The 24,676-nt window shown below is 27.0% G+C and overlaps 1 protein-coding gene across 1 annotated transcript; it reads left to right on the top strand.

The window, feature by feature from the left end:
• The first annotated feature begins 5,317 nt into the window (after positions 1-5,317).
• mRpL47 (mitochondrial ribosomal protein L47) lies at positions 5,318-24,290 on the top strand. The gene is made up of 6 exons (XM_016071231.5): positions 5,318-5,574; positions 7,698-7,840; positions 9,338-9,398; positions 15,547-15,643; positions 19,621-19,751; positions 23,962-24,290. The coding sequence occupies exons 1-6, from the start codon at positions 5,504-5,506 to the stop codon at positions 24,248-24,250; spliced, it is 792 nt and encodes a 263-aa protein (XP_015926717.3). The 5' UTR covers positions 5,318-5,503; the 3' UTR covers positions 24,251-24,290.
• The last annotated feature ends 386 nt before the right edge of the window (positions 24,291-24,676 follow it).

Raw genomic sequence — 24,676 nt, 5'->3', positions numbered from 1 at the left:
CTCATTCATACAGACGATAAATTTTATGGTTTAAAATTAATAATAATAATAATAACATTATGATCGATTTCATTAAATTTAATTGACTTAATAATTGTACTCAATGAAAAATTAGATTTGAACTACAATTAAAAAAATTCCTAAAGACTTCAAATATTTCTTTAATGCGATTGTTAATAACGACTTCCAACGTTTAGAAAAAAATGTTCTGATAATTGAAATTTTATAGTTTATTTAAAATTGCAGAAACACTACATAAATCTATTTCAATTCGCTAGACAAGATAAGCTATTCATGAAATGGCGGTAAGTCAAGGTACAGCTCTTTCGCTTCTTTCATTCTTAGAAAATTTTCCCTCTTCACTATTTACAAGCATGCCAAAATATTATATTAACCTCTTTTCATGACTCTAACGGGAAAGCTAAAATATTCACGGCTTATTATAAAACGCGCCAGAACATACCCTTAAAAAGGATAACCCTATAGTCTGTGGGGGAAACATTTTCAGCGTGTTAGGTGGGTCATCTTGACCATCATTTAGTAGCAGGTGTTCCTTTGTAACACTCCTCACAATGCCTTTTGTTTATTTTGGGGGGAATAAGTTTGTGACGGATCTTGCATGTCATCGTTTGATATTAATCTATAAGTAAATTTCTTTAAAAATTGAAATCTGTATTCGTAAAAAAAGCTCTTTTTGTCTAAATATGGAATTTTTCTGCCTTTTTTAAGTAATAAAATAAATATTAATATAGAGCTATTATGTATATACAATGCATGCAAAATTATGAAAAGAACACAAACTATAGTAACATTCAAATTAAAAGAGTTAGTTTTTATAAAATCTAAACTTTAGTGTTTACTATAAAACAAAACAGAAAAAAATTGAAGCAAAAATTATTTTATTTAAATTTAATATAAAAATTCTTGAAATTATTCTTCCCATTGCATTAGTTTCATCTCTATGGCAGTAAATAATCAATATTAGCTTGATACTTATGTTTCATAACGTAACTAAACTTCAGTATTTTTAATAGTCTTTAAAATTTTTATTTACACAGTATCTAATATTTTTTTCATCTTTCTATTTCTATGTCCTAACATTACAATTCTCATAATTAAGTAGTAGCACATACTGTTTAAAAATATTTTATTCAATTCTCGAGACTAAAGAATAAATTCTAATGTTATTTATTTATTTATTTTATCATTATTTAGCATAGGAGTTTATATTTGCACTTTGTAAAGTCTCAATTTAGGTTGTTTTTTTCTTCTCATAGGCTTTTGCGTATCCACATTATAGTGTTACATAAGAGAAAAACCTTTCATGGCTTTCTCGATAGCTATGAAGATCAGTATAGTTAACCAGAAACGTTTAAAGATAGAAAAAACTATTCTAAAAACAATCATTACCAGTGGTAAATGCTTTAATTATTTGGGCCAAAGTCAACTTTTGTTGAATTCTAAAGTTTGTAATCGAATTTGTTTGTAAGTTAAAGTTGAACTGCAAATAATTTTATAAATAAGTAATAACATAAATAGTTATATAAATAAATAATTATACAATACAATAACTTTAAACAAACAATAATAAATGAACAGGTATTAAAAATGTATGAAAATTTAAAAAAATGAGATTAAATGAGATTTTTCCTTTCTATTTCCAGAGCGTTAGATTTCAACTAGTCTCGAAAAAATTTAGTTTTCTGACGAGTATTTAGAAAGAAATTATGAACTCCCAATAATTTTTTTGTTGCAAGCGTTATCCTGAACGAGAAAAACGAAAGTGTCCACGATGCAAATCCACAATTCTTAAGTCATTCATCAATTATAAGTCAATCGGAAACTTTAAGACTATTAGCACAATACGTGAAAAATATTTTCTTAAGTGAAAGCATGCACAATGTAAGCTAAGTAATAACATCGTAAGCCATGAGCTTTCAAATCGCTTTGGTCTTCGGAAATGTTCGTATTTTTTGTTGGTCGTGACCTGGATTTTTAATTTTTTTTACAATCTTTAGAAAATCTCTAGCCGTAGTTGAAAACCTAAAATATGAAGGGGCGTTTTCCCCGTAATTACGATTTGTGAAGATCGCGAGAGCTTAGAATTTTTAGAGAAATCTTTGGTATTCTCTAAAAATTCAAAGGTAGTTTAGAGTTAGTTAAGACCAATATTTTATTATTTTTCCTTTATTGCTATAATGCATAAAAGTTGTATGAAATAGCAAAAAAAAAAAAAATAAATAAATAAAAAAAAAAAAAATTATACTGAAATTTTTATATGAAGATTTTGAAAACATGAACAGAATGCTTGTCATCCAAGAGCTTTTGTTCACAAGATGTATTTATAGTTAGGTTGACGAAATGCAAGAAAGATCGATTTTTTTAATATTAATCATTTATTCATTGCTGTACAAAAAAAAATATTACAATACTGCTCATTTAGTTTAAAAAAAATAATTGAAAGAAAAGCTTCGAAGGAAGTATACTTTACTCTATAACAAACTGCAAATCCAATAAAATAAATAAATAAATAAAAATAGCATTAAATTATTTACAATAAATGTAAAGAAAAATAGTAATAATTCCCAATTTTTTAATGAAATTTTTATGGGTGCACCTTAAGTTAAAAATCATTATTAATTATAAAGTTTTAGATTTAATTTTTCATTTTCTTTCTATACATAACTTGTCTTTAATAAATGCGGTATAGCATAATAAAGCTGTTTTCCAGCCCATCTACTCAGTTTTAAATTCCGATTATAAATTTACCCCTGTTGAAGTTGTTTCTCCCTGGTATTAATCACTTGGCAGGAAAGCAGAAATACGGAGTATAGCGGTAAAATGACTGTATGTAACTAAATTCCTCGGGTCTAATAAATATTCGAAATTTTAAGTAAATAAAAACTTTAACAAATTATAAAATTGTAGCGCAGAAGAAATATTTTTAATTGAATCTTAAAGTAACAGATAATTTAGGGTGAATTACCATAATTATGTAATAATCAGTTCAATACATGTATAGTGCCGAAAAAAAAAAAAAAAACAGACCATCTTAAATAACTTTTGATTTAATGATCGGATCTTCACGTTCTAGGACTCAATCTTAATGGGTCGAAGGGCTTACCTTAAATATACTAATTAAGTATTCTTGACGATATTTTAAATTACGAAATCAGACACAAATCAAAACGTATTTTCTCTAAATGTACAAACTGTTTTATTTTCCCCACGAATTCGAATTTTTAAATTTTTGACTAACATAATAAAATTTGATATTAATAATTCAATCATATACATAATTCATAAATCAATTGTATATATAAATCGAATTTTAAATCTACGACTTTTTAAATTCAATTTCTCTAGAACTATTCAAAATATTCGCTCAAATTTTGTACTTCACCGTGTAAAATTACATTCTTTAAAATAATGTAAGAAATTGTAAACCTTACAATTCAATATTTTTTTATTATTATTATTAAATGTAATAGTAAGAAAAAAATTAATAAACAACAATAAATATTTTTTCATGAAATTATCCTACTATAAACGTATTTTATAATAGTGCGTAAAATTGTTCCATTCGCCTAAAAAGCTCACGTGATATGGTGAAAAGCACGAGTAAATTATCACTAAGAAGTCCAAACTTTGCGCTGCTCTCCAGACTAAACTATGGGGACCAGATTTCCCAGATTGCAGCCCCCTTTTATATTTTGGGAATCCGACGAAAAAAAAGGTATGTTTATTCGGAGAGAGTATGCTTTTGTGTCTGATTTCGTAACTTAAAATATCATTTGCTCTAACTAACTAACATATTTAAGGTCAACCCAATAAGCTATTAAGATTGAGCCTTAGAGAATGAAGTTCCAATCATTAGATCAAAAGTTATTTGGGGTGGTCCGTTTATTATTTAAAAACTGTATTTTGTGCACAATAAGCCAATTTGTAAACAAAACTATTGATAATTAAATTCACGAAATTTTCCATAAATGGTGAATAGAGTAGCGAAAAGACAATTAAGCATGCTTTATTTGCAAGAATTTTTTAAGCATCCACTAGCAATGAAAATTTTTGACATATATTTAAACCCATCTTATTAATGATTCATAAGTCTTAACTGCCTGAAAACGATAAATAACTGCTAAAACCAATAGTTTTCGGACAGTTAAGAGTCGTGAATCACCACAAAAGAGGGCAGAACTGAAAACATTTAAACCTGATTGATCCAGGTAAACAGACAGGAATTAAAAGGTGATTGTTAGAAACACATGCAAGTTTCATCTGAAAATCATTTCGAAGTTTCAATACCTTCCTCGATTGTGATTTATTAGATTCCGATAGACTTTTTTTCCCGGCTGCATACTACTTTGTAACCTTTAATGGAAAAAAAAATTATAAGTTTCAAAAATTAAGTTTGAAAAGGTCAACATATTTAATCAATTTTCCACCTCCGTTTCTAATAAATATTTCGCCATTTCCTCGTCCTTTCCCCATATTAATTTGCCCCCATGTGGACTGATCGTAGGTCACTGTTCCCAGTAGATCACCACAGTCAAGCATCACTGGCAGCACGTGGCTGAGTGACCGAGGATGTGCAGTATTGATCGTCGGCCTACCGTACAGAGCTTGATGTCGAGTGCAGATCGTCGGGCTATCAAGGCGATGGAGCCACCCCTCCGCAGAGGGTCTCGCAGTGGACTGATCGTTAAGACATGGTTCCCAGCAGATCACCGAAGTCAAGCATCACTGACTGCGGTCAGTGTGCGGGTGTGTGACCACTTGGCTCATTCTGTAAAGGGACCGAGGGTGTGCGGTATGGGTCCTCGTTAAACTGTTCTACCGTAAAGTGCTTGACTTCGCGTGTAGGTCACCGGGCTATCAAAGCGGTGGGGCCATCCTCTCTGTAGAGGATAAAATTGTGATGGCATGTCTTTGGATCATCCTCAGGGATGTTTTTCAGACCGTCGAGAATAGCCCATTATGCTGCTCTAGTGCGACGTAAATGAACTTCAACAACAACAGCCATCCGCAGAGGATCTAAATTGATGGCATGTATTCGGACAATCTTCAGTGTTTCAGGGATGTTCCTCAGATCATCTCCTATAGCGTATTGTGCAGCTGTTACTACGAACCTGCTGTAATTAGCGAACCAGCAGCAACTACGAAATACTCGACCAACTCAGCAACCACGTTCTCGCTCGCACTTTTGAATTCGCATGCACGATTTTTCTTTTGCATAGATAGAGTGAGAATAGTCTTTTAGTAATGACTAAACTGTGAGCGGTTGTTAACTTGAAATTTTTTAACATTGTTTTTTCACTGTAACCGTACTTTTTTTTGTTTATTTACAACAATCTAGTTCTCCTTCACCGTGAATTTCTGATTTTTTTTTTTTTTCGAATTTAACAAGCATTTAAAATGAGAAATAAAACCTATGTTTAAGAATCAGGAATAGCATTTAAAGGAGGAATTTTTATTGTTTGGAAATTGATCACTCAAGAATATGTTCCGCTCACTATTATTAGCTAGGTGTAAAAAAGTATTTCTAAATTTTAATGATGGAAAAATTAAACTGTGAGTCAGATATTTCCTATACAATATAACTCACCCTCTCTATTAATAAATTTTTACAATTCTTCTTTTTTTATATTAAACTGAGTCTTCGTTATAGTGTTCTCATATAATTTTTGATTCTCAAAAGAAAAAAAATCATTCTTTTCTGAGTTTACAAAAAGTTAAAAGCAAAACCTGGTTTTTAGAAATTTTTTAATCATTTTTTTCCTCACTGCAACATTTGAATTGATCATTCTCAAACATAATAATTCTTCATTCATTAGGGGTACGAGATGTTTTCCAGAAATTATCACTAGTTCTGAAAAAAATTATTCTGATTTGATTACAGCATTATATTATTCTACATTTCTGATTTCGTATTTTATTTTATTAAATATGAAACTTGCATGAATGAAATTGGGGGATATTTCCGTATCCTGATCTGTTGCACCAACTTCAATCAATAAAGTGCCAAATAGATTTTAAACTTGCAAATTTTAAAAAAAAAAACATGTAGATGTTTTGCCTGTGGGTGAGTACGAGTTATACACTTCGAGTTCGTCCCTTTCTGTGATGTTTTTTTTTAGTTCCTCGCGGGCCGCTGCCTGGAAGTTGCCAAGATTATTAGTTGCCAAGTTGGAAGTTGCCAAGTGATTATTCTGCCACAGATCAGGATACGGTAATCTCCTTGAATGGTAGACAACTGTCGTCTAACTCATAAGACAAAATTCATTGTCTCCTCCGAGTAAGCTTAGTTTAAGTTTGAGGTCTGGCCCTCTTGGCAGATCGTTCTGCAGTTTTCTACTGCCAACATTTAAACAAGTAAAAAGTTTCTGATAATTATGCTTGCATTTTGCATTAGAGTATTTTATCAATTACAGCCTACCAATGTTGTAAACGAGCTATAGTATTTACACACATGTGTATAATGTAACACTTATGAATGAGAATGATTTGTAAATTTTGTTTATGCGTATGCAAAGCGTTTCTCAGTAATAATGTGAATATTAATTGAGATGCAATGTTTATAAGTAATGAAAAACAAATTTGGATGCATTTTTTTCTTCATTTATGTGATTACAAATCTAATTTAGTGATATATGCTGCCTGTTGGTATGAATAAATTAATATAATCTGTTAATACAAATATTTGTACTGCTACTTATAAATCCTATTAATGAATATCTTAATGTAGGGCTTATAAATCACATTAATATGGATTGTAACTCATAAATTTCTTTATTGTAAATCTAGGTTAAAGTGGATGATGTTTGATTTGTAAATAGTGGTAATGTGGATCGAAGTGTCCTATTCATGAATCTTGTTAGCACAAATTAGATTTTGTTAATACTATTATACATATTGTGATAAGGAATTTTTTAATTGCATAAATGAAAATTGCTGTGCATGAAGCACAAATGACTGTACAAAGTGTAATGTGCTATTCTAGATATAATAGAAATTCTAGAAGTGGCTATGCACAAGTCTAAAGAATTTTATTGGCTTAATACAGTGTTTCCCAAAGTGTGGTACGCGTACCCTTAGGGGTACAGGAACAGTGGGTACGTGTTCTTATTCGAAATATCTTGCAACAAACGAACATTTTATTTAAAAACAAAGCTAGCCATGAAAATTTGCGATTACATATTTTTCTATTGGCTATTTTTTGCGGAATTAACAGTTAACAATTAGTGGTGTCAACAGCCAGTTGTGATTTTTAACATTTGTGCAATTTTTTTATAGTAAAAAATACTTTCATTTTCTTATTAGTGGTACACAGTGTTACAAAAAATTTAGAAAAGTTACACAAAAGTCTTAAGTTTTGGAAACACTGGCTTAATGCTATTAATTGGCAAAATATTAAGAACACTGCAGTAGAAAGAATCTTTGTTATTGTTCTACATAAACCCATTCTACTTTGGGTGGAAAGAGGTTTTTTAATAAGTTTGAAAAATAGATTTTTCCAATTAATAGGCAAATCAATTAATGTAAACAAAGATAAATTAGTCATTCTTGAATAAAATTTATTTTCTTTGAACTTGTTTTTTTATATGATTAACGTTATTATGCTATGATTAATATAATTATACTATTGATGTATATAATTGCCGATAAAATCATCTGACACAGGATTTTTCTTTCAGATTCAGTGAAGGATTAAAAAAATTGAGCATCAGTAAATCTATTATAGAAAATAGCAGAAGTTTTCATAGAAGTTCAATATGCTGCGATTTGATGGAGTTTTTTGATGATTCTAAAAATTGGGGTGAAGAGGAAGTTAAATCAGGTATTGGACTCCTAAGTGTTGTACAAAGTTGGAAAACTGTGTGATATTGTTTTTGTTACAGACCAATTTTAAATTAGTTTTCATACGAAAAATGCATGGTTTTCTGTCATGGTTTTTGTAAAAAGTCACCTTTTATATTTTGAAAGACATTTTTTGTTAAATGAGAGCTAAGTTCATTTTTACTTTAAATAATATGTATTGAAGAAATACATCAGTTTCAAAGAAAAATTCATGCTTTAAATGGCAAAAATGCACTGCAGGAAAACTGAAAACTATGAGGAAGAGGAAACTGAAATGAAACTGTAATTAATTTTTTAAAAAAATTTATGAATATATTTTTGCAGTTGATTTCCGTGAATAATTTTAAACTATACCTAATTTTTTTATCTATATATTTGTTATATCAATGTTTAATAAAATGATTAAGGTTTTAATCTTCCATATTACAGACTTAAACCTCGACTCTGCTTTTAATTCGCATGTGTGAAAATTAGAATCTGTCTTATTGAATAGGTTCAAGGTTTAGTAATTTGAAAGCGAAGTAAATAGAAAAGCAAAGTAAATCATTAATCATGTCTTACCAGTCTTGGGCCATCTATGATCATTTGAGTTACTGATTTTATTTAATTTATTAATAAGAGGTTGAATGACAAGTTTTGTTCTTTATAGGCAACACAGAACAAAAATATCTTTTTTTTTTTTCTTCATAAACTGACATACCATAAATTTTTAAAAGGCATGTTATTATTTTTATGATTTTTTAAACAATACTAATAGTTTTACTTTTTATGTTAGTCATACTTAACAGAATTTGATATTCATTAAAGCATCAATTAAAAGGCTTCTGAAATAAATAATTCGAAACGTTTTGTACTGGTTTTGCGATAATTTATTGTATAATTTCAGGTACTAATTACACTTTACCTTCTAGCAAGGAGATATAAAGTGAAACTAATTATAAATCTACACATTTAATTTTTTTGTGCTTTACAATATTTTCTAGACAAAAAATGCATATCTTTCATGTTTAGAGCGTGTAGCTATAGATATAATAATTAATTGTCGTACTCCTTTTATAAATTTTACAAGTATTTAAATTAGTTTATCAATAAAAATTAAATTAAAGACTTAAGAAACTGATTTATTTTATTTTTTGTTGCTACCTCAAAAGCTGAATAAATTTTATTGATACTCATTCGATCAAAGTAGCATTATTTTTTCCTACTTTCAGTGAAATAATTTTGTATGAAACTCAATGGGATTAAATATTTTGATTTGTTTTATTTAAATGACATTTTTTAGATGTTATTTATTTTAAATGTGTTAAGAAGTTGAAAAAATAAAATATTCTGAAAGATATTTTAATGAAAGTGATCAAAGTCAGTGCTATTATTATTGTATTATGCACTCAAAGGGTTTACCTTACTCAGGTATATGCAATTTCTAGAATTTTGAAATGCATTTATTTTATACCTTTTTCTTATATTATTATTTTAGGAAGAGCTTGGACAATTGATGAGCTTCGGATCAAAAGTAATAGTGATTTACACAAATTGTGGTAGGTTTTCAATTATTTATTTTTTTGTGCATTTACGGCGTATAGACACTCGACCTAATGATTAGATTTTCACCTGTCAAGATCATGGTTTCAGTGAACTACCTAATCTTCATGGTTCAAGAGTCCTATCTCAGATATGCTAATTTAAATATGTTTGTGGAAAATAAGTAAAAAAATTACATACAAAATGTATTTTCTTTTGATGAATTTGAGTTTCAAACTCTTGATATAAGATAATTATAATATAGATGTTATGGTCCCTACATCTTAAACAAGATATAAATCAAAAATGGAAGCCTCTTAAAGTGCTTAACTTTTTGCATATTTTGCTGGAATATCCAAATAAAAAAAATATTTATTTATTTATAAAGCTTGACCATTCGTAATAAGTAAGTTTTGATGTAAAATTACAAACAAGTTTTATTAATGTGAGTAGAAGGGTTGTTATTTGCACGATTGGTTTTCTAGACATATTTGAAATATCGATATGCAAACATTAAAAATAGCATTAGGAAGCTTAAATTTTCAGAGTGCTTCCTGATTCATTGTGGTTATTTTATCCAAATTTGTACTTCTATGTAATTAAAGCCTGTATAAATTAGTTAGCATATTTCTGGAGACCCTCATAAACTAAGAAAGTTGCAATTTAGTAGGTTAAAATTGGATCAGTAGATCAATCAAATTTATTAATTTTTTAACTAAAAATTGAATTAAGATGATTTATTAAGTGTAATTTTTAGACATGTTTAAATTTAAATTTTTTTTTTTTTATTTTACTGAAACAGGAATTACATATTTATTTTGTTCAAAAGTTATTCTTGTAGAATTTATAATTAAATAATCCTGTTCATAAAAGTTTCCTCAGTTATCAGCTAACAACCCACTACCTGTTTTTACCCTCTAAGATGAAATATCTGACAAAAAGGATATCCTTCAGTTCTATAGTTGATTTTATTGAGTGGCAATCATTTCTTTCAAGTTATCCATAATTTCATTTTAATTAGATATTTCTCCCTATTTCATTCTTTCATAACTCCCTCCCTTCTGTTTCTCTAGAAAGTATAATAACACCTTTAACTTTTCTTCTTGTTTAGGTTTGATTTAAGTTTCTTAGATTTGTGGTTCATTTGACTTTTTTTCCATGTAATAATTTTGAACACGATAAAAATTCTAAATGTAAAAGGTATAACCAGCTGCAAAAAAACTTGAACTTTTTATTCATATATTAAAAAGCTATTTATTATACTATTAATTATATTCATTAAGACTAAACTAAACTCAGTGACGCGATAGCCCATAGAGGGCCAAGGCCTACTGTGCCCATCTCAGTTTTCTTGACCTTGGGCTCTGAGGTGCAGGAGCAGATGTTCCAGTCAGGTGGTCTGCCGAACGTAAAACCCCTAGTCTTTAATTCTCAAGCATGCTTGTACTTATTTATTCACCCACTGAAGGGATGAAAGGCTGAGTCAACCTTGCCCGACCCGAGGGTCGAACCCAGAACCTGTGGCACAGGAGCGTGATGCGGTACCACTCAGCCTGCGGGCGTCATATTCATTAAGAAGTTATTAATATTAGTTATAAAGTTAGTCATTAAAAGAAATTTTAATATATTTCAATTGGGTAATTGTTTTTAGATTTCATATTAAGAAGTGGCTAATTTTAGTATCATATTTAATAGTGGTGATTCCCGTATCCTGAAATGCCTGCAATTTTTAGGTAAAAAGGTGTTTTCAAAAGTAACAAGAACTTGTGTTTATTTTATATTTTGTGAGAAAAATTAATCTGGTCTTCAATATTGTTTACATTTAACATTATAGTAAAATTTAAGCTATCCAAATTAATAGGACACAAACCTACTTATATTGAGAATAATCTTTAAATTATAAGCGTTCATTGCTCTAATCATCCTTTTCAATCAATAAACTTTGAAAACCAAGATTATGAAGTGTAACATAATATATTTTAGGAAGTCAAAACATGAGTGTCAAAATTAGCTGCATTAGTGTAGTATGTAACTGAGAAATAATTAAACAAAATGAACTCAACTTCACCTACTAGAGACAACTTCTATTTGTTGCTCACAAAAATAGGTACTTTGTGAATTAAGTAGTACAAAGATTTTGTGTTATAGAATTTTTTTCTCTCCATATATGATCAGAAAACTTGCATGTAAGCTTAAAAATATTATCTGAAAATTTTCATTACCATGGTTATTTAGTATTTTTTTTTTTCTAATTGAGGTACTTGTTTATGTAGTTTGTGCAGTTTCAGAGTTTCCAATGAGAAAATGTCACTTTGTTATGTGGGCTGCAATACTTCTGATGTTGGTAGTAAGCGAATTATTAAATTGAAAAAAGAGAAGTAAAAGAAATTTTAAAATCAATTTTGATTGACAGAATTATTTGGATAAAAGAGGTTCTAAGAATCAGTCTCAGAATTGAATTCTGAATTGATCTCAATTCAATTATCTGAAATTCATTAATCACTCACTATAATAGATCAAAAATAGTTGTCTCATATTTTCCCTAGCTAATGAATTTATTAAAATGATTAACTATAGTAATGTAAGGGTGCACAACATTTTTGAATGAAGGACCACTGGTACAACTGGTAGACCAAAGAAGGGCCAATGATTCACCAATGAAAAATTTTGAAAAATAGATTAAATGTAGTAGTAGAGGTGCGCAACCTTTTTGAATGAAGGACCAGCAGGTTAAACAATTATGAACTGCATATCTTTCATTGGTTAAATTTGTATTTAGACATGTTCAATGTATAGAAAAAAGGGCAATAGATAATTTAATATCCTGATTTTGGACAAATTTTTCATGTTCTTTTTCAAATTTGAGGGTAAGCTTTGTTTGTCCAGGACCACATTGACAAGAAATTTGATGATTACAAGGTATCTGCGCACCTGGAAAGTCATGAATTTGGGTATTGAACAAAATTCGCCATGAAATGTCATGATTTTAACTATTTTTTTTTTTTTTTTAAAATCATGGATTTAGGTCCTTGAATTGGTCTAATTTTTAAAATTGAATCCCCCTCCCCAATTTCATGGTGTTTCGAGTATCTGAATTTCTAACAAAATCCCCACTCACAGTCATTTTTTATTAAAATGTAAAATGTTTTTATCATGTTCTTTAAAAATTTTGGTGTTTTTTCAAAAAATGAAAGCAAAAACATCATTTCTAGAGCGAATTATCTTTTAAACTTCTGTAATTTCAGAATTTTTATTATTTATTATTCTTATTTTATTTTATCAATTTAAAATTCTAGCTGAAGCAAGCCAGTCATTGGCAAATTGTCTTTTATTCCGAAATGAGAATGGAAAAATCAGGAGTATTTCTTTCCTTTCGGATGAATAAGAAAAGTATCTTTAGAATATAATTCTGCAGAAAAAAAGAGAAAAAAATTATTTGCTTTTGCATTTTTTTCAACCATTTTATTGCTCCAACTCTTTCTTTACTATCTTTTTTAAATTTAAAGTCTATAAATGTAAAAATGCAGAGTATAACAATTTTGATTATACTTATCATTTCAATTAATGTTATTATAATGCTTTTTAAATATATTGTTGGGTTTTTGTCGCAGAAAATAGTAACTTCCTTAAGTTATGTAAAATTCTTGGAATTAGTCATGAAAAGTCATGTATTTGAAAATCTAAAAGGTAGCAGATACCCTGTAAATATCAAGCTATTAATACCCAGCTTATAATATAATTCAGAGTTGTCTGAATTATAAATTTTAATCATAGGTTTGATTTTTCTTAGGCTAAAATCATTCAGCACTGCTCTTTTTCTACAGAACTAGATTTTTGGGAATCATTCTTTATTTGGAAAAATTATAAGTATCTAGTTAATGATCTTTCTTGTATCCCACCCTTTCTTAATGTTAGGAAATCTATTCTATTTTAATCTTTGGCACCCTGGAGTTTCTGCCAAACACTCTTACACTTATTTATTATCACTTTTCTTTTTATTATCTTCTTCAAGATTGTATCTATCTGTTAAATCATTTTGCATGTCTTTATCTATTTACTTTTTTACTGTCATTTTGTGTTAAGACAGTGAGGTGGGTTCTTGTTTAGGGAACTGAAACTATAGTTTGTCCGCTTCTGTGCTTCATATGTGTTTTATTCACATTGTTTTTTGTCTCAGTCTACATAGCATAAAGTTTTCCCTATCTTCTTTTTTGAAGAATTTTTTTATTTTGATTTTAAGCTTACAGAGACATTATAGTACAAAGGTTCCCCAACAAACATTTATGTTCACCTTAGTTCCATGAAATAGGTACTCCAAACGAAATATCTAAGTTTTCTAAACTTTTTCAAAGATTGCAGATCTTTAGCTTGGTTTCTAATAATTTATTATTTATAGGACTTAAAACAATTTTAATTTATGTATGTTTACTTTTCTTTTCAAAACGTTTTATAAATGTTAAATTAAAAAAAAAGCTTTAAAGAAATTTTGCAAACTATCTTAACAGGAAATACTCCGTATACTGGAATTATGCTGAATTTTATAAAAAATGTTTGAAAAAAAATTATAATTTTACAATAAATTAAATGTAAATGGAATTTTAAAAAAAATATTTTTGACAACATAATGGGCTAGTTAAGAAGAGAAAAACTAATCAACCAAAATATGGTGAATTAACTCTAAAAACTGGATAAATATTTTTATTTTTACTTCATAACATCTCATCTGGCAGCTTAAAAACCTATAGACATTGTTTATAAATTAGGTTTGGATATTTTTATAAAATTGTAAGCTTTCTTGTCAGTATTTATTTTATACAGCGTAATTTTTGTTACAACTTCAAGTGTGAAGCTATGCATTTTTCAATTAAATCATTTTAGTAGTCTATGCTCTTTACTATGGTTCCCTAATCAGATAGTAGAAATAGTACAGTCTGTGTAGTTCTTTAGTAGATTTATTATTATGACCACTACCTGAAGTCCTGTTTGCTATTCCATTGAATCAATGTTATTGTGATGCCCATTAGAACATTCAAGCTGAACCATTCATTCCAATATAGCGACCAAAGTTTTATATAATTTTTTTTATACTCATAAAATCACTTCAAAAACAGATGTTAAATATGTGCCTTCTTAACTAATATTTTCCTCATCAACATTGAGTCAATAACAAAAATTTCAGGAAAACTATTCGAACCACTATTTCTTTTGATGTTACTGCTCAATAAACATGAACTGTCTTGACTTCTCTACGAATGAAAAAAGAGTGACAGGACTAACTTTTCTTAACCTAGGAGGTCCTTGGGGTTTTCTATGGTCAAACGAATTATAAATTATTGATTACTTACCTGTATTTAAATATTGAAGTGTATATTGCACAGTCATTTAGAAATCAGAGTTTTATTATCACAATCTTTCAAAATTTCTTTTCAAAGAGTTATCAACATATGTTCATCAACCATACTGAGGTGGTTTATTTTGAAGTTTCAACATGTGGTATTATTCACATTCCTCTAGATTTTAGTTTTACTTAGTTCTTTGGAGATATGTTATTTAGCAAAATCGCCACTCCTAACCAACGTAACTCTTTATGCTTAGAGTGAAAATTCAAAATTTTATAGGAAATGGATATAAGAATAACATCAAACCCACAAATTTCTCAGTTATTCAAAATCCTGAAAGCACGTTGTATACATTAAAAATTGTGGTGTAATTTTAAAGATCTTCAGACTCTAAAGGCAGAAGAATAAAGAATTCTAAATTCATGACATCGTTCTTGTGAAGCAAAATTTCAAAATCTTTAAGTAACACTGAATGATTGGCTAAAGTTTATGCACACTGTTAAACGATGTCATTTGAAAAAATTAAAATTTATTTTTAACTTTTAAAGTCTTACATTAAATAGTACTTGTACTTTATCAACATAAAATACTGTGTAATAGTCAGTTTAATAATTCTATTTAAAGTGTAACATGTTTTTGCCAAAATAAATTCAGTATTTATACATTATTAGTGGATATTTTTACTGATTTTATGTAGTCACTGTATAACAAGTTCAGATTATAATGCCTGTTTTTTGTTTGGACTACAGGGATTTTTATATTGAGTGACAACTGTATTAAAGTGATAATGACTTACTTATTTATATTTTTATTTCCTTTTTAAAAGGTTTGTTTTATACAAAGAAAAGAATATGTTATTAACAATGGAACAGGCTGCTAAGGAAGAAGTTGAGTTGTTTCCTAGTCCAGAACGAATAGACAAAGTAAGTTTTTCTCTTAATTTTAGTTAGATTGCTTATTTATTTAAGGTTAGTTTAAATGTTATAGAGCTGTTTTACAATTGTGATTGTAAATAAATTGATTTTTATCCTAATGCATTTTAACATAGAACTGGTTTTTATCATATTCATGTTGAGATAAATATGTTTTTTTTTTTTTTTTTAAATTAAGTTAAGCATTACTATGTAATAGAACCTTGATTGGTTGTTTCTCATTAAACCATTCATTGCAAAGAACAGATACAAGACGAATGCAAGTCAGCATAAAGTATCTAATGAAAAGAAAAAAATTATGTGTTTTACAGCAAAAATATTTGAAATGCAAAAGGAGGATAAATAAAAAAAAAATTTTAATTTAAGATATATAGAAATTTTAGTTTGAATGCATTCTTTCCTTCACTACGCGAACAATAAATTTTCAGCATCCGTAAAATACTGTGGTTCTTTTTTTTGTAAGTTAGTGTGAATACAGAATGTTTCTCAATGTTTCAAAGACATTAAGGTCTTCTGCAAAGTTTGTGATACCGTCTTGCCATCTTCATCTGAGCCGGTATCTTCATCTGTACATTGAGCCAAAGAAAAGAAAAAAAAGGATATCAACCTTAATCACTGTTGTTCTAATAGCCAGATTTTCCTGTACTAAGTGATCTTAATGGTTCAAACAAAGGGTTAAGTATGCTAATTAAGGGATTCTAACTATTAAGTCATAAAATCAGGCTTAAAAACATACTTTCTGTAAATAAACATACCTTTTTTCTATTGAGTTGGATTCTTGATCATGAAAATATGGGGAGTAACTGCAAACTAGACTTTAGTTTATGGAGCTGTTAAAAGTTTGGGCCCTTAAAAAATATTCATGAAATTCGTTTATTGAAAGATACTTTCATCATAATTACATTAACTGATGGTTCAAAAAAATTGTTTTTGAATTGTAAGATACATAATTTTTTTATTATTGTATGTGTTACGTAATTTTAAATGACAAAATACAAAACTTGAACAAAAGTGGTCAAATATTGCATGACTTATAACATTTTTAAAAAAGTGGGGTTTTAAAATTGTCTTTCATCTTAAGAACTATTTGTGTTAGGTTACTTAAAATTACATAGTTGCAAAACTTTTTGTATCTTTCAAAATATTTGAATCTTTTGTTCGAATAAATAATAATAAATGGTTATTAAATATTATTCTTTACACAGAAATAGCTTTGCATAAACAAATTTTATAATTGTGGGTAGAATGGTTTTTTATTTTTTTAAAGAGTTTCCAAGATATGACAAAATATGCAGAAATTGATATTGACACTCCAGACCACTCTTCTGACTAAACTATTTTGACCATATTTTCAGATTGCACTACTGTTAAGTACTAATTAATTAAAAAAAATTTGAAGAAAATTTTGTTGTGAACATATTTTGGTTAAAATTCTTTTCAATCAAAACATGCTTAAGCAAATGTAATTTATTTTATTTCATCAATAGAGAAAAAAAAATATTAAAATTGATTTTCTACCAAAAAAGTTAAAACCTAATTTAAATTTATTAAGGAGTCAGTCAAAAATGGTGGTTTAAAAATGGTATCTTTACTTTGCTGTACTATGTTCAAGACATGCTTTAATTTGCTCAAGCGTCTGTCTAGGTTTTTCTGAGAGGTACCTATTTTGTGAAAATTTAGACATAATTTGAGAAAATTAAAAATTATATTAAAAAATCAACACAAAAATATGGATTTATTCTTACGGGATACAAAAATAAAATTTTAAGAAAAAGTATTTTGTTCCAGTATTTGTAAAGGTAAAGTATTCCGTTTTTCCTAAAGTTTAATTTGTGAAGGTACCACTAAACGGTAGTAAACCCCAGTTGCTGTTTTTATGTTTAAGACAAATAGATGCTCTTTTTATATTTAGGAATGGTTGAGTTATTATTGATTGATACAATAATTAAATTTATTGTTACTCATGAAACTTAAATTTTTTTCACGCTGCCCTCTTTTGAATTAAGTTGTACATCTTTGAAATATAATTTTCTTTTACCGCACTAAAAAAATAAATGGAAGTAAAATGTTCTCTTCAATAATAAATTATTCATCTCTTAATAATAGCAGAATCACTGAAATAACTAGTTTTGTGTCACTGAAAACTTGCAGTATCTCACCCATCAGAGTAGCAAGGACTTAGTGGTTGCATTTGCAATCATTTCAAAGTTTTAAAATGTTACATAGTGGTAGGGTTGCAAAAAAGCTGTTCTTTTTTAGTTTTTTAATCTTTTATATTCTATTATGCAAGATTAACATACACATATTTAATTTTATTAATGACTATTTAGTAAAATATCTTACAATATTAATTTAACTTTCTCTGATAGGCATTTATTCCATAAAGAGGTTAATGATATAATTTCTAATCCTTATTTGCTTTGTCTGAAATTGTTTTAAACCTATTTCGAATTCTTCCTAACTGTGCTCAAATTTGATTCAGAATAATTATTTTTTTTTTAAAATTACACTGAATTTTCTATAAATTAGGCATTTTTTTACTTATAAAATTGTACATAATGTGATTTGTTCGAATTAGATATATTTTTTAAAAAGTTGGACAACTAGTAATTATAGCTAATTTTATATTATTCTTCTATATCTTCTTATGCTGCATTAAATAAGTTGATTTCTAATCGAAGTTCTAAATAGTTTAAAATATTTGTCCTTAACAGTTCCAAGTTGTTGCTTCAAACTGTTTCAAAAGTGCTAATTTGTTCCAAATAGTTTTCAACATACAATCGCATTAATATAGTTATTAATTAATAATTTTATATCCCTTTATATTATTCCTAGTTTTGAAAAATATAAGTTCTAATAAAAGCTGGTTTTTTAATTATAGCCGAACTTTTTTAAGTGGTTTAAACCAAAATAAGCCGATCACCTTTTTTTGTCCTGGCTAAAATCCTGCATAGTATGAGAATTTTAGAGTTAAATGTAAAATAATTAATATTTTTGAAATAATTTATATTCAGTGGTGATCATAAATGACTCTTTCTTTAAAAATCAAAATGAAAGAAAAGAATATATTGTACTCTGATAAACTTATACTATCTAATTTATTCGTATAGAAGATATTTTGATGAACTGATTTTAGTAAAAACAGATTCCAGAACTTTCTTTCAATAACTGTTTTTTTTGTTTTGTTTTACATTGTTATCAGATTTTTAAACTTTAAGATATAAAGGGTATTTAGAATATAGATAAAATAGCATAAATTTAATTGGGATAGTCAATTTGATGTTACAAGTGTCACACACTATTTGTGGTGCTATCTTTTTGTATAATAACATCTCAACTTTTAAACTTAAAATTGATATTGGGACTAAATTTTGAATTTTAAACCAATTACCATTGTTCACTTCATTATTTTCTTATTCAAGTACTTAAAAGCTTACTAAAATGTCAATATTTAAAAAAACTATTAAAATTTTTTAATCAAGTGTGAAGTTAGGAAATTTTATTTAATTAAAATTTTATGTAATTTTTTTAAAATTCCAAATAAGGGATGTTAAAACAAAACTTTTAAGGGACCAGGAGTCAAACATAATGCTGTGTTCAGCAAAAATATTAAATTTCATGTCAAAAAGTAAAAATTTAATACTATTTTTAAAAAAAATGTGTGTGATACTATTTAAAAAATTTTTGAATGAAAAATGAGTTTTTCTTTCTTACTTGAAAAGTGAAAATTAAACTTTTAAGAGATTAAACATTTTAAAATTCAAAAATTTGTTATAACGCTAAAACTGAAAACATGTTTAATATGCTTTATTTTGATTTTCAGTCTGAATAAATATTTGGTTGCCAATTTTTTTATTTTTTATTTTCTTTAACAAATCAGTAAGTTAGCAAAAAAAGAAAATTAGTTTTAAAAACAATTATGAAATATATTTAATAAAATTATTATACATATTTTATGTGCTCCACAGGTTGAAATAAGTATGGAGAATTTAGAAGCTGTAGTACGTGAAAGAAATGAAGCATATTATTTATTAGAAACTGGGGAAACAGGAGAAAGACCTCATGGTTGGAAGGAAGATGAATTTGGAAGATTTAATTGGTAAGTTTGTTTCTTAACAACTTAAACAAATTTTTCTAGGTTCCTATACTACTTAAAATAAACTTTCTAAGAACAAGGTTTCTTTACAAGATTGAAAAAAATTGTAGATGTAAAAGAAACTAAAGAAAGATAAAATGTTGTATTAATTCTAAAAACCTTTTTTTTTTTTTTTTTAAATCATAAGTTGCTCTTTTGTTAGACACAATTCTAATCTATGATTAAAGGTTATTTGTTTTAAAATTAAAGTATTAACTTTATACATGAAAAAAATTTGGACAATAAAATAAAATATTTAATTTATATTATAAATAAGACACTGTGGATCTTCAGAAAAATTTACAGCTAAGCATTTAAAATCTTCACAATTGGAATAATTTAAATTCTTGCTTAGTTACTAAGTGAAATTTAATGATATGAAAAAAAAAAGTGTTTTGCAGTTTGAGTTAAGGTCAAAGTAGACATTTTAATTGAAATGTTTGAAGTTGAGATGGATCATCATATTAGTTATGTTATTGCTTACATTTTTGGATGATTTAGAGAGACCATCCCTAAACTTTTATTTTTGTAATAAAAAAGAATAAGAATATTTTAATTGAATAAATAACTGACCAAGTTTTCTTGAATATTGTGAAGTTTGCATTACCAAACATTTTAATCAAGAATATATATGTATAAATGACCAAAGAAATAGAGAAATTCAAATTTTTTATGCGACTTTAACCATAGCCACCGAGAGTGAAGGCCTCTCAGTAGATTTGTGACGTCATCCTCTGACGGGTTAGCGAAGCATAAGATAACGCGGTATTCAGGTTTGTATTAAGAGAAAACTATAATAAATAATTCAAACTTTTGAGCCACGTAATATATTTTTGCCTCAGCTAATTTAATAGCACTTAAAATGTTTTTCAAATGGTGAATTTTTAGCTTTTTCAGTTATTTTTAAAGTTATAACTCAATAAAATGAACCTGTAGGACTTCTTGATGCTTTTCAATAGAAATGAATGAATAGAAATGAAGAAAGCAAATTTAATAAGAAATTTTTCACTTTTAATTTTTAAATCTTGATTCCTTATAACTATTTTTAATATCAAAAGAATAAACCTTATTTAGGTGTATAATTTATTATTTTCTAATATATAATTAAACATTAGATTTAATCATATATTTGAAAATAAGAAATAATACATTTTAATAATGAAACGGATATGAGACAAATAAAAATATGTTATATCCTGGCAAAACAAAAAAGAGACAAATAGAGAAATAATAGTTTTATTGGCACATTTATGAAGTTTTTAATTTACATATACTCTTCCAGACTTATAAAATAAGCTATAAATTTGGGATAAAATGAGAATAGTATATAAATATATATATAACTTAGATCTCTGGAGCAAACTCAAAATTCATTTATCCTTAAGATTGCAAAAATCTAAATTCAAATTTTATTTATTTTTTCTTAAAAAAAAAGGACATATACTTTTCCAGACTTATAAAATAAGCATAAAAATTGGAATAAAATGAGAATAGTACGTATAAGCTGGAGCAAACTCAAAATTTATTTATCCTTAAAATTGCAAAAATCTAAATTTAAATTTTATTATTTTTTAAAAAAAAAAAATATAGTGTTTCTTTTTTAGTTTTAGTATAGATAATTATATGGTAGTTCAAAAAATAATAAAGAAAATATTAACATAACAATTTAATAATATTTTTTTGTTTGCCAGATTTGTACAAAAATATATTACAAGGAGGAAATATTGATTGGATAATTATAGGGAAAAAAACATATTCTAAGAAAATAGAGAAGATTTTTTAATATGAACAAACTACTTTGAATATTAATTAAAAAGTTGTCTATTATATTCTAATATATACACACTAGCAAGTAACGGCAGAATTTTAGATTGGTTAGCTTCGTGGGGAAAATTATAATGTTCGGGCTATATATATATATATATATATATATATATATACATGCCTTTCACAAAATGAGGGAGAAAATGATACAGAACGAAACAGTTTCAGGTACGAGTTTTAAAACGAATTCAACATAGTAAATAAAATATATTAGTTTACAGAACTGTCCTTAATTGGTATGAAATGTTAATTGTTAAAATAGTAAAAAAAAATTTTTTAAGGTATCAGCACAAAGATAACACAAATACGATTCATCTGTATTCGAAAGATTCATACCATATGAATCAAGAACAACAGTTTCATTAATATTCATTAAAATAATAACATACAAAACTTAAAATGGCTACTAACAATGAATCAAATTCCTTTTTTATTAATATAATCTAATGTACCGGAGTTTTTTTTTTCAAGTATGAATATTTATGAAGTTTTACTCATATGATTGTAAGCTATCGTTAAGAATAAATAAGCTTCAAATGCCAATCAACATTGTTATTAATTTTTCTTTCTTTTAAAAGTATAAAACTGAAGATTCTTTACTAGTTTTTTTTAAACAATATAAATGTTAACTCTTAATGACATCTTATATTTGTTTATATATACATTTAAACACGACAAATGATGTTTAAATTTGTTATTTGTTTTATTCCACGTCTAAGAGTTTTGCAAAAGCAGGAATGTTTTGCTAGTTTCATATTCTAATGTTTGCCAACAATAAGCAATACCTAAAGCAATGTAATTCTTAAATACAATTTATTTCAATATTTAATTAAAAAGCTTATTATTAAGTCTGCAAAAACGAATATTAAAACATGAAAGATAAATAACACTTACTCAACTATTAACGGATATTTGATAACTGTCTCGTTTGGTAGAATTAATCCATTTTTTTTCTTCTTAAATTTCCTCATTTTTTGGAAACCTAAATACTGATACTTTAGGCACATTTTTGTAGTTCCCTTTACATCTTGGAACTACACACGATTATTTTAAATCGTTTAAAAGGACAATAATTATTTTTCATTAATTAATGGAATTTTATTTTTTGAAAGAGTTAAGTAAAATGTTGTAGCAAAAACGTATCGTTTCTTATTTGCATTTTAGATTATTTTCTCTTTCACCTTTTGTAATTTTTTTTCCTTGGTAGAAACTTTGCTTTACAATTTTGTCAAAAGAAAATTTACTGATTTTTTTTAACCATAATTTATTAATTTACATACATAATTTTTATGTATTTTGTTAGTAAAACTGCAAGAAATAGAGACAAGATATGTGATTGCTACTAAAAATAATACACTATTCCTTTTTTCTCAGTTATTTAATCTATTCTGAGAAATGAGATGACTGATAAAATCATCTCATTTCAAGTTGAGAAATTATTTATTACAAATTAAGAAAAAGTTCATATTGATGCACAATTATTTATTTATTTTTCTCAATTAGTCAATCTATTTCATATTCTGATATAAAGTCATCTTATTTTAAGGTGAGAATGCCTCACTTTTTTTCAGAGGGTAAAAATAATTATACTCTTTCTTGATTTGTCCCATGTCTTTGAAAATTATCTCTTGTAAATAATAGAATATGACATAAATCTTATACTGCAATCAATAAAGAAAATATCTCTTCTTGTTTAACAGATTTATTTCAATAAACAATTAATGGATAAAAAATTTATTTGTAGAATATATTAATTTCGTTAAATTTATTATTAGTAGAATATTTAAGAATATATTTAATTTGAACACTCATGATTAGTGTAATTATTTTGAATTGAAAACTAATCCAGATACAGCAATTCATACAATGCCTTGAAAATTCATTTTCTTTTCCAGCTATTAGTTTTTTATATGAGCTTGCATCAATTTTCACTGAATTAAATTAAATTAAAAAAAAGCTTTGTATTTTTTTTAAAGCATTAAAGTTGTAAACAATCTCTTTTCCAAAAGCCTCATCATTTTCTTTCTTACCTTTTAGTGAAGATGTCTATATAAGAAAGCATTATTTAAACGGTGACCCAATTCCACTTTTATTTTAAAAATAGAGTTAAGTTTCACTTCATACGTTATAATCATAAATAATAATGCACTTATTAGACTTTAAGGATCTGTATCACAAAATAAACAAAATGAAGTTGAACCACTATTCGAAGAGAACTTAAGTTGATTACACCTAATAAAATATTAAAAAGTAACAGAATTTTTTAAGTTTTAAGCATTTTATAGGAAGTAATGTTGTCCTTGTTTCGCCTTTTTAGTGTTGAATCCTTAATTGTTATAACTTTTTTTAGTGAGCCATTGGAAGAGCATCTTATTCCCATGAAAGAAAACAAGAAGTTCCTAGAAGAAGATCTATTTCCAACTATGGAGACTGTCAATCCCACAGTTCCCGAGTTTTTACTTAAGCTATCAGAAAAAGAAAGATTCTTGAAAAGAATTGAACGCAAGAAACAGAGAATGCATATTAAGAAACTGTTCAAGGAATTTCCCAACATGGATATGGAAGCTTTACAAGAGAAATATCCTGATGTAGATGTATATCAATATAAAAAATATTTAGAAGAGCGTGATGAGCTGTAAATATCTGTTTGAATGCCATTAAATGTTTTTAAGAATTGTTGGTAATGTTTCTCAATAGCTTTTTAAGATTTTTGACAATCACTTTATTCTTTTTTTTTCTTATTATTCATTAAATTTTGCAACCAAAGAGAGTTTGGTGTGAATGGAAATAAAATTGAGAGGAGTCTTTTGTTATTGATAATACACATCTAGTTTAACATAATTTCTTTAAATTCAAATTATTTATAAGTTTAGCAGGAATATAATAGACAGTTATAGCATTGTTCCACTTTAAAGGAATTACTGGTTTTGTTTGACAACTAAATTGCCTATAAAGTCGAAAATTTATTTCTACTCATGATTTTTAGAAGATTTAAGCTTATACTTTAAAAACTCCTTAAAACTTATATTACTCCTTAAAAATATTCAAATCATGCTAAGTAACAA

This window comes from Parasteatoda tepidariorum, chromosome 3, assembly GCF_982258835.1.
Source record: "Parasteatoda tepidariorum strain Cologne lab strain chromosome 3, Ptep-v5.0, whole genome shotgun sequence".
Classification (NCBI taxonomy): Eukaryota; Metazoa; Arthropoda; class Arachnida; order Araneae; family Theridiidae; genus Parasteatoda; species Parasteatoda tepidariorum.
This window is presented reverse-complemented; position numbering and strand designations above follow the sequence as displayed.